The sequence below is a fragment of the Scomber japonicus genome, chromosome 15 (genome assembly GCF_027409825.1).
Source record: "Scomber japonicus isolate fScoJap1 chromosome 15, fScoJap1.pri, whole genome shotgun sequence".
Classification (NCBI taxonomy): Eukaryota; Metazoa; Chordata; class Actinopteri; order Scombriformes; family Scombridae; genus Scomber; species Scomber japonicus.
This window is the reverse complement of record NC_070592.1, coordinates 4,774,773-4,786,260: the sequence shown is the minus strand read 5'-3', so window position 1 is coordinate 4,786,260 and position 11,488 is coordinate 4,774,773. Positions and strand designations below refer to the sequence as shown.

The following is an 11,488-nucleotide window of genomic DNA, read 5'->3' as shown; positions in this document are numbered from 1 at the left end:
GAGGCAGAAGGCAAAAAAAAAAAAAAAAAAAACAAGAGTCGGAGACATCAAAGTATGACAGAGAAGTGCTGCACGCCAAATGGCCCCGCCGGAGACGCACGTTTCATTTAGCCAAGAACTGACTAACTCAATCTGCTCCCACTTCTCTTCTCTCACTCTCTCTCTCTTTTTATAACACCAGTGAATAAGAATATATGTTTGAGATTGACTTTGAGAGAGAGAGAGAGAGAGAGAGGGAAGGGGGGGAGGGAGGGAGGGAGAGAGAGAGAGAGGGAGAAGGACAGAGAGAAGGAGAGGGAGAGAGGGAGAAGGAGACAGAGAGAGAGAGAGGGAGAGAGAGAGAGAGAGGTGGAGAGAGAGAGAGAAAGAGAGAGGGAGAGAGAGAGAGAGAGACAGGGAGAGAGAGAGAAGAAGAGAGAGAGGGAGAGAGAGGGAGGGAGAGAGACAGGGAGGGGAGAGAAGGAGAAGGAGAGAGAGAGACAATGAGAGAGAGAGAAAAGAAGAGAGAGACAGAGAGAGAGAGAGAGGGGAAAGAGAGAGAGAGAGAGAGAGAAGGAGAGAGACGGAGAGAGAGAGAGAGAGATTTGGGGCGACTTTATTTAATCTGTCTTCAAAGCTCCACCAGAAGAGATATTTATGTAGAAATAGAAATACAGCAGTTTTATCAGCATTAAACATAAAGAAGAAGAAGATCTCCACTTCCTGCAGATTCAGCTCTTTTTCTTTTCTTTTTCTTTTGCACAAATGAAATTCTACTGTCAAGAAAAAATTGCGGACATTTTTTCTTTGCTGACAGGAAGTTAGGAATTTAAACCTAAAAGCCAAAAAACATCCCAACTGTTACTAGAGTTTCCACAGACACACAGGATTGTTGGATGATTAACCCTCCTGTTGTCCTCGAGTCATGGAAGGAAGCAAAGGAGGAAGGAAGGAAGGAAGGATGGAAGGAAAGGAGGGCGGAAGGAGGGAGAAAGTAAGAAGGAAGGAAAGGAGGGCGGAAGGAGGGAAGGAGAGAGGAAGGAAAGGAGTGAGGAAAGAGGGAAGGAAGAAGGAAGGAAAGGAGGGAAGGAGTGAGGAAAGAAGGAAGGAGGGAAGGAAGGAAGGAAAAGATGGAGAAAGGAAAGGAGGGCAGAAGGAAGGGAGGAGAGAGGAAGGAAAGGAGGGAAGGAGTGAGGAAAGACAGAAGGAGGGAAGACAGAAGGAAGGAAAGGAGTGAGGAGGGAAGGAAGAAGGAAAGGAAGGAGGGGAAGGAAGAAGGAAGCAAAGGAGGGTGAAAAGAGGGAGGAAGGAGGGAAAGGAGGGAGGAAAGAAGGTGGGAGGGAGGACAGACTCTGTCCTTCTTTCTTTCCTTCCTCGCTTCTTCTTGTTCCTTTCTCCCTCCCTCCCTCCCCTTCCTTCCTTATTTCCTCTGTCCTTCCTTTCCTTCCTCCCTGTCTTCTTTCCTTTCCTCCCTTCCTTCCCTCCTTTCTTTCCTTCTTCCTTCCTTCCTTCCCTCCCTTCCTTCCTTGACTCGAGGACAACAGGAGGGTTAAACACTGTGAATATCTTATCATAATTGTTGTTTATTCATTTCCTGTCCGTGTAATAAAGGACATTAAGTCTGTCGAGCTAGTCTTAAACCATATAGGAGACCTTTTGTAATGCCAGAGCTTTCTATTACTCATCATTACTAGAGGAGAATAAAACCAGTCTGAGGTTCCTTTTCAGCACTTTGACCCGACTGACAAAGGATCATAACTCCTCATAATCCATGTATTCCTATATAGCTCTCTGTGTCGTAATGACTTCACGAGCTGCTTTAATGATAAAAAAATTCAAACTATTAAACTAGACAAAATTAATCACCTCCTGCCCTTGACAGGAACCGATGTATGCCCAAACACAGGAAGCTTAGAAACAGCTGTAAAAACCTGATATTAGTTTTTACATTTTCACGAATTGACCTTCCTGAACTAACTTTCTTTATTGTAACCATCAACCTGTCGCTTACACCCCATCCCCAATAGACTATCCTTCCCCTCAGTTATCCCTTCTTTACTAGATATAATCAATCTATCTTTATTAACAGGATATGTACCACAGTCCTTTAAAGTAGCTGTAATAAAACCTACTCTTGATTCTGCTGTTTTAACCAACTATAGATTTCTTTCTAACTTTCCCCTTTCTCTCTTACTGTAGGCTGCGTTCACACTGCAGGCAAATCTGATTCCTTCTCAAATCTGATGTTTAGTCCTGACTGTCCACACTGTTTTTTAGCAAGTGTCCAAATGGGATTTGGCTCTGTTCAGACTGGGCCACATTAATGACCAATCTGACAGGTTGCTATGGTAACGTCATCTAGCGTGTATTGTGTGATGTCATATAATTGCGACAGCAACAACAAACCCTCGAGCTTCTCTTGAACCGAGCCATCTCCCCAAAGATTAAGAATATGGTTTGGTCCTCTGTCCATGGACTGATGGTTTCGTCCTCCATTGCCTCCAGTGATATCACCTAGCAACAACAACTGGAATAAGTCCTCCAGTGATATCACCTAGCAACAACAACTGGAATAAGCGCGGGGTCTGGTGTCGCATAGAGTGACGTAGCGTAGAGACATAGAGAGACGTCACAGACAGTCAAATCTGATATGAGTGTTTGGAGCTGTTCAGTGTGAACACAGCCTAAAACCTCTCCAGCTGCTCCAGAGTACAGCTGCACATCTACTTAAAAAATGTATAAATAAATGAGGAAAATATATCATATTTCTCCCATTTTAGTTTCCCTGCATGACTCTCTGTAAAATCCAAACAAAATATAAAATCCCTCTCCTCATGTAAAGCCTTTAATGGTTCGGCACCATCATATCTTTAAGAGCTCATAGCACCACATTATAACACAGTACTCCCAGAATACAGGCTTACTGGTGCTTCTTATAGTCTCCTCTCTCCTCTCCTGTGGAACCATCGTCTAGTTTCAGGCCGGGATGCAGTGAAAAAAGTGTGTTTTTTATGATATGGCCCCTTTAAGAGGAAAAGAGGCACCAGGGGAGAAGAGGATGAAGAGGATGAAGAGATTGAAAAGGTGGATTTCCGCTAGAAAATGTGTTACATTTAAGGTAGTGCCTCACTCTAACTGTTCCTCAAGGACTAATACAACTCCATTAATGCACCACAGGACAGAGGTGTGGGAGAGGGATGGGATGGGAATACAGAGAGAGGGGAGAGAGAGACAGAGAGAGACAGAGAGAGAGAGAGAGGGAGGAGAGAGAGAGAGAGAGAGGAGAGAGAGGGAGAGAGAGAGAGAGAGAGAGAGGTGAAACAGAGGGACTAATGATGAGGAGAAGAGTTGAGAATATTACTGTGGGAGGAGACATCGATTGCTCAGGAAATCTTTAACCCTCCTGTTGTCCTCAGGTCAAGGAAGGAAGGAAAGGAGTAAGGAGGGAATTAGGAAGGGAGGGAGGAAAGGAGTATGGAGGAAGGAAGGAAGGAGGGAGGGAGGAAAGGTGTAAGGAGGAAGGTAGGGAGTAAGGAAGGAAGGAAAGGATTAAGGAGGAAGGGAGGAAGGAAAGGAGGAAGGTAGGGAGGAAAGGAGTAAGGAAGGAAGGAAGGAAGGAAGGAAGGAAAGGAGTAAGGAAGGAAAAGAGTAAGGAAAGGAGGGAGGGATGAAGGAAAGGAGGAAGTGAGGAAAGAAGGTAGGGAGGAAGGAAAGGAGGAATGGAGGGAGGAAAGGAGGAAGGAAGGAAGGAAAGGACTAAGGAGGGAGGGAGGAAGGAAAGGTGTAGGGAGGAAGGAAGGTAGGGAGGAAGGGAGGGAGGGAGGGAGGAAGGAAGTGAGGAAAGAAGTATGGAAGGATTGGAAGAACGAAGGAAAAATTAAAGAAAGAGGGAGGAAGGGAGGAAAGAAGGAAAGAAGGAACAGTCGAAAGAGACAGGGTCAATTTGACCCGGGGAGGACGACAGGAGGGTTAAAATGAGGAGAATATGGGAGGAATAGAAGGAAAACTCAGGATGAAGGATGACAGGAAGCTTTTAAAGTAGAAGAAAAGACAGGGAGAGATGCAGGGATTGAAAGAAAAGGTAAGAAGAACTTTAAAAGGTGATCAGCCAGGCAGAAAAGAGGAAACTGCCACAAACAAGCCATCATCCAGATGAGACACATGCACACACAAATACACACACACACACACACACACACACACACACACACACACACACACACACACACACGGCCGAGTGTCTAAGGAAGGGTGGCATTGTGGGACGATGCAACAATAGGTCCTGACAGCTCTCTCTGGCAGACACTCGCCTGTCTGCTGCCATCGCTCTGGGCAACGGTTGTGTGTGTTCCTGTGTGTGTGTGCGTGTATGTGTGTGTGGTGTGTGTGTGTGTGTGTGTGTATGAGGTGACACACGGCCTGTGACAGTGATCCGAAGTGAAGTCTGGAGTCTGACTCACCTCCGCTTCGGCAGCGGACGCTCTGAGCCGACACCAAACACTAAGGGAGTCCTGCTCACTACGGCTTGTCGGGGTAATACCTTCATCCATCCATCTGCCCTTTTCTTCTGTCTGTCTGACTGTGTGTGTGTGTGTGTGTGTGTGTGTGTGTGTGTGTGTGTGTGTGTGTGTGTGTGTGTGTGTGTGTGTGCATGTGGCATTTTATAAGACATCTTGAGCCTAAAGCTAAAAACTCCCTTGAGCCTCTGTTGGTTTCTGTTGAATCTTAGAAAACACGTCTTTCACATATAGCAACATGTCATTGTGAAGGTTGCAGGTTGTGACTGTTTATTAGATTTAAATTAAATTAAATTAGATGAAAGATTGACTTCATTGGTTTCCACTTTGACCCAAGCTGCTTTTTGTGAGCTCAGCCAGTACCTTAAGGCATCTATCTGTGCCACAAATATAACATATTATTGTCTTTTTAAGTTGATATATTGAACTTTGATATCAACTGATTCAAACATTATCATACATTTAGAGCAGGGGGGCCACATACAGACCAGTATGATCCTTATGGGGGCCGGATCATTAAAAGGAAGGAAGGAAGGAAGGAAGGAAGGAAAAGAAGACAGGGAGGAAGAAAGGAAGGAAGGACAGACAGAAGGAAGGAAAAGAAGACAGGGAGGAAGAAAGGAAGGAAGGAAAAAAAGACAAGGAGAAAGGAAGGAAGGAAAAGAAGACAAGGAGGAAGAAAGGTAGGAGGGACAGAAGGAAGGAAGGAAGGAAGGAAGGAAGGAAGGAAAAGAAGACAGGGAGGAAGAAAGGAAGGAAGGAAAAAAAGACAAGGAGAAAGGAAGGAAGGAAAAGAAGACAAGGAGGAAGAAAGGTAGGAGGGACAGACGGAAGGAAGGAAGGAAGGATGGAAGGATGGAAGGAAGGAAGGAAGGAAAAGAAGACAGGGAGGAAGGAAGGAAGGAAGGACAGACGGAAGGAAGGAAGAAAGGAAAAAAAGACAAGGAGAAAGGAAGGAAGGAAAAAAGACAAGGAGAAAGGAAGGAAGGAAAAGAAGACAAGGAGGAAGAAAGGTAGGAGGGACAGAAGGAAGGAAGGAAGAAAAGAAAGAAGGAAAAGAAGAAAAGACAGGAAGGAAGAATGGTAGGAAGGACAGACTGAAGGAAGGAAGGAAGGAAAAGAAGACAAGGAGGAAGGGAGGAAGAAAGGTAAGAAGGGACAGACGACGGAAGGAAGGAAGGAAAGAAAGAAGGAAAAGAAGAGAAGACAGGAAGGAAGAATGGTAGGAAGGACAGAAGGAAGGAAGGAAGGAAGGAAGGAAAAGAAGACAACGAGGAAGGGAGGAAGAAAAGTAGGAGGGACAAACGGAAGGAAGGAAAAGAGGAAGAAGGAAACTGGGCCGGAGTGGACCTCTCCGCGGGCCGGTTCTGGCCCACGGACCGCATGTTTGACCCCCCTGATTTAGAGTCATGTTTCTGCCCCCCTGCTGAATGTAAATGGTAAATGGACTGTACTTATATAGCGCCTTTCTAGTCTTTACAACCACTCAAAGCACTTTACATTACATCACGTCATTCACCCATTCATTCTCATTCATACACCGTTGGCGTAGCAACGGGAGCAATTTGGGGTTAAGTGTCTCTTGCCCAAGGACACATCGACATGTGGACTGGAGGAGCCGGGAATCAAACCGCCTATCTTCCAATTAGAGGACGACCCCAAGAGGACGACCCTGAGCCACAGCCACCCAACAATGTAAGTCCAATGTTCACTTTCTTTTTGCTCCGTTTTTGTTCTCCACCATCTCCTGAGGGGTTATATCCAGGTGGGGAGTTCTGGTCCTCTGAAATGAGGCCAACCAGGAAGTAACTTAGAGCTGCATTCTATCAAAAGGCCACCAGGGGGCGACCGTCTCTATACAAGTCAATGGAGAATTCACCAACTTCTCACTTGATTTCTAACCTCAGTAAACGTTTTCAAAATGTGTTTATGGTCTCAATCGCTAGTTTAAAGCCTTCTTCAATGCAGTATGATGTTCATTTGGGACATTTTGGCCTCCCTGATTTTATATGTGACGATAAAGCAGGGTATGCATTAGGGCGTGGCTACGTCCTGATTGACAGGTTGATTGACCAATGTCCTCGAGATCCAGCCCTCGCAACCAATCGCAGCCTCCCCGCTCCGCCGTTGGTCCCGCCCATACGTCCGTTCATGACTCCGCCTCATGCCCATATAAGTAGAATCCGTGTTCATTTTTTCCCAGAATGCACCTGAAATATTCAAGATGGCGCTGCCTAGATTCGATACTATTGGCTTCCGAGCAGCAGTCCACAAACCAATGGGTGACGTCACGGATGTTACGTCCATTTCTTTTATACAGTCTATGGTTATATCTGGCGCTTTAAGCTGCTTACTGCTCCACTATGATCAGTGTTAGGTGCTCAGCAGGTAGTATACAGAACATTTTTACAGTTTTTTCTCCCTTAAAACGAAACTATAAAAGCACTGAGAGAGAACAAAGACAGTAAAGTTTTAGCCGGACAGTTAAACAATGAGCTGAAAGTCAACTATAACGCTCCGTAAAGCCGAGGGGAGCTGCAGGAGCCACACACACACACACACACACACAACACACACACACACACACGCACACACACACACACACACACAACACACACACACACACACACACACACACACACACACACACAACACACACACACACACACACACACACACACACACACACACACACACACACACACACACACACACAACACACACACACACACACACGCACACACACACACACACACACAACACACACACACACACACACACACACACACACACACACACACACACAACACACACACACACACACACGCACACACACACAAACACACACACACACACACACATTCGTACATTGTTATCATAGACTATAAGCCAGGGGTGTCAAACATGCGGTCCTTGGGCCAGAACCGGCCCGCCAAGAGGTCCAATCTGGCCCAGTTTCCTTCTTCCTCTTTTCCTTCCTTCCGTCTGTCCTTCCTACCTTTCTTCCTCCCTGTCTTCTTTTCCTTCTTTCCTTCCTTCCTTCCTTCCGGTCTTCCCTTCTCTTTCTTCCATTTGTCTTCTCTTCCTTCCTTCCTTCCTTCCGGTCTTTCCTTCCTTCCTTCCTTCCTTCCTTCCTTCCTTCCTTCCTTCCTTCCTTCCTTCCTTCCTTCCTTCCGGTCTTTCCTTCCTTCCTTCCTTCCTTCCTTCCTTCCTTCCTTCCTGTCTTCTCTTCCTTCCATCTGCCTTCTCTTTCCTTCCTTCCTTCCTTCCTTCCTGTCTTCTCTTCCTTCCATCTGTCTTCTCTTCCCATCCTTCCTTCCTTCCTTCCGGTCTTCCCTTCTTTCCTTCCATCTGTCTTCTCTTCCTTCTTTCCTTCCTTCCTTCCTTCCTTCCTTCCTGTCTTCTCTTCTCTTTCTTCCATCTGTCTTCTCCTCCCTTCCTTCCTTCCGGTCTCCATCTGTCTTCTTTTTCCTTCCTTCCTTCCTTCCTTCCTTCCTTCCTTCCTTCCTTCCTGTCTTCTCTTCTCTTTCTTCCATTTGTCTTCTCTTCCTTCCTTCCTTCCTTCCAGTCTTCCCTTCTCTTTCTTCCATTTGTCTTCTCTTCTTTCCTTCCTTCCTTCCTGTCTTCTCTTCTCTTCCTTCCTTCCTTCCTTCCTTCCTTCCTGTCTTCTCCTCCTTCCATCTTTCCTTCCTGTATTCTCTTCCTTCTCATCCCTCTTTTCCTTCCTTCCCTCCATCTTTTTAATGATCCGGCCCACATGAGATCAAATTGGGTCTGTATGTAACCCTTGAATGAAAATGAGTTTGACACCTCTGCTATAAGCAAAACCTACAGCATCAGGCCTCATAGCTGCTTTATATTTCACATGAGCTTCAATAGATGAGTAAAATAAACCTGTTAGATTCACAAAAGAGCCGCGTGCATGACAGGAAGTCACTTGTTGCGAGACATTTTGAAGAAAGCTTGGTCATCCACTCTCATCAGCAGATCAAAAAAATAAGAAATATCATCTTCTCTTCCACTCATCCCTTCATCCTCACTCCGACAGAAGCTTTGTTTTTTAACGTCTTTTATGTCATTTCCTTTTTTTACCCCTATCAGAGCTCTTATGATGTTTGCTCAGTGTTAGGAAGGAAGGAAGTAAGGAAGGAAGGAAGGAAGGAAAAAAAGACAAGGAGAAAGGAAGGAAGGAAAAAAAGACAAGGAGAAAGGAAGGAAGGAAAAGAAGACAAGGAGGAAGGGAGGAAGAAAGGTAGGAGGGACAGACGTAAGGAAGGAAGGACAGACGGAAGGAAGGAAGGAAGGAAAGAAAGAGGGAAAAGAAGAGAAGACAGGAAGGAAGAATGGTAGGAAGGACAGACTGAAGGAAGGAAGGAAGGAAAAGAAGAGAATACAGGAAGGAAGAATGGTAGGAAGGACAGACTGAAGGAAGGAAGGAAGGAAAAGAAGACAAGGAGGAAGGGAGGAAGAATGGTAGGAAGGACAGACTGAAGGAAGGAAGGAAGTCAAAGAAGAGAATACAGGAAGGAAGAATGGTAGGAAGGACAGACTGAAGGAAGGAAGGAAAAGAAGACAAGGAGGAAGGGAGGAAGAAAGGTAAGAAGGACAGACGGAAGGAAGGAAAAGAGGAAGAAGGAAACTGGGCCGGAGTGGACCTCTCAGCGGGCCGGTTCTGGCCCACTTTGTTTTTTAACGTCTTTTATGTCATTTCCCTTTTTCCCCTATCAGAGAGCTCTTATGATGTTTGCTCAGTGTTAGGAAGGAAGGAAGGAAGGAAGGAAGGAAGGAAGGAAGGAAGGAAAAAAAGACAAGGAGAAAGGAAGGAAGGAAAAGAAGACAAGGAGAAAGGAAGGAAGGAAAAGAAGACAAGGAGGAAGGGAGGAAGAAAGGTAGGAGGGACAGACGGAAGGAAGGAAAAGAAGAGAATACAGGAAGGAAGAATGGTAGGAAGGACAGACGAAAGGAAGGAAAAGAGGAAGAAGGAAACTGGGCCGGAGTGGACCTCTCAGCGGGCCGGTTCTGGCCCACTTTGTTTTTTAACGTCTTTTATGTCATTTCCCTTTTTCCCCTATCAGAGAGCTCTTATGATGTTTGCTCAGTGTTAGGAAGGAAGGAAGGAAGGAAGGAAGGAAGGAAGGAAGGAAGGAAAAAAAGACAAGGAGAAAGGAAGGAAGGAAAAGAAGACAAGGAGAAAGGAAGGAAGGAAAAGAAGACAAGGAGGAAGGGAGGAAGAAAGGTAGGAGGGACAGACGGAAGGAAGGAAAAGAAGAGAATACAGGAAGGAAGAATGGTAGGAAGGACAGACGAAAGGAAGGAAAAGAGGAAGAAGGAAACTGGGCCGGAGTGGACCTCTCAGCAGGCCGGTTCTGGCCCACTTTGTTTTTTTACGTCTTTTATGTCATTTCCTTTTTTACCCCTATCAGCCTATCAAAGAGCTCTTATGATGTTTGCTCAGTGTTCAGATCTCAGCAGAGAGGAACACACAAACACTAAACTGTGCTGCGGCTTCCAGTTACACCACTATTATTATTATTATTATTATTACCTGATTGTATCTGTTACAGTCTGAGTGTCGGTCGGGTGCTGGAAAGGCTTTTTCACACCCAGGAGACAAAAAATACACTTTCTATAACGTTTGTCTTTTTCGGGCTGATGTTTCAGTAAGCTTCTTCGAGGCATGATGTAATTCTGTTTCTTAAAGCCACCCCCCCCCCCCACCCCACCCCACCCTCCCTAAAAAAACAAACCAGTAAAGCTTTATCCAACCAAGCAGCTTAAGAAGACTCAGAGAGAAGACTCCACGCTGATGGCTGAGCAGTTTTGGGAGTTCCTGTTTTAACATGACAGAGCCCCTGTGTATAAAACTAGCTTCATAATTAAATGTTTTTTCAGTTTAAGGTGGAAACATTTGACCTCGGCCTCATCCAACACCTTTGGGGTGAACTGGGACACCGGCTGTGAGTCAGGCCTTATCACCCCACATCAGTGTTGGACCTCAGTAATGCTCTAGTGGCTGAATGGGAGCAAATCCCTGCAGCTGAAAATCCTGTTTAGGAGACTGGAGGCTTTAAAGCAGCAGGTTAAAGCTTGTAGTGTAGATTCTGGTTATATTGAAGTGTTTTAATTGATTGAATTCAAGATAATTTTCTCTTGTGTGCATTGGTTGCAATTTTTTTAAATTTGTTCTCTCATTGTGACTGTTATAGCAAACATACTCCACTTACAGCGTCTCTCATCATAAACCTGTTTAAAGTCCGTGTAAAGTAAGAATAAATATGTGTTCTGAGTTTGACATACCACAGAAAAGTGTGTTGTTAACCACCCTGCTAAATTTGAATGATTAAAAAAAAATCACCAAATATATGAAATTAGGCTTCAAAGTTGTGTAAAAATCAGCCTCTTTCTCTGCTACCAAACGCTGAAGCCCCGCCCCCTACCAAGTGTCACCTGTCAATCAAAGTCACCACCTTTACCAGAAACATGGACGCTACGTCTGAGAGCTTCCTGCTGCTAGCTCGGTGGCTAACTCGGCTGCTAGCTCGGCGGCTAGCTCGGCGGCTAACTCAGCTAACTGGCTAACTGTAGACTGTAGTAGTAGTAGTGTGTGCTGAATGTATTTATACCTCTACAGCAGCAGGGGCGGGTTTATGCTAATCACTAAATCCTGAACACAGAAATGTTGAAACACAGTTTGTGAAGCCTAGCTCCACAATTTAAATTCAAAGGAAAGTCGGCCGGATTGCACACGTCGGCGGGCCGGTTTTGGCCCCCGGGCCGCATGTTTGACACCCCTGGCATAGACGAAACAATTAATGAATGATGGTCAGCTGCAGTATGGTGTGTGTATCTTGATATATCTCATTTCTCTGCTGTTGTTGTTGTTCAAAAACTAATAAAAACATGTCAGTGAGTCACATGTTTCATCCCACACATGCTCCGTGGCGTCTCCAGAGCCGTCTCTCAACAAACCGCCGCCGTGCCCAAACTCCTCA

At 45.4% G+C, this 11,488-nt stretch overlaps 1 protein-coding gene across 1 annotated transcript in view; it reads right to left on the bottom strand.

Moving 5' to 3' along the window:
* The window catches only part of LOC128373832 (uncharacterized), an 83,199-nt gene extending 78,670 nt beyond the window's left edge, over positions 1 to 4,529 (bottom strand). Inside the window, exon 1 of the mRNA XM_053334027.1 lies at positions 4,440 to 4,529. Within this exon, the coding sequence (XP_053190002.1) occupies positions 4,440 to 4,529 (90 nt within the window). The remainder of the gene's footprint in view (positions 1 to 4,439) is intronic.
* Positions 4,530 to 11,488: the final 6,959 nt, after the last annotated feature.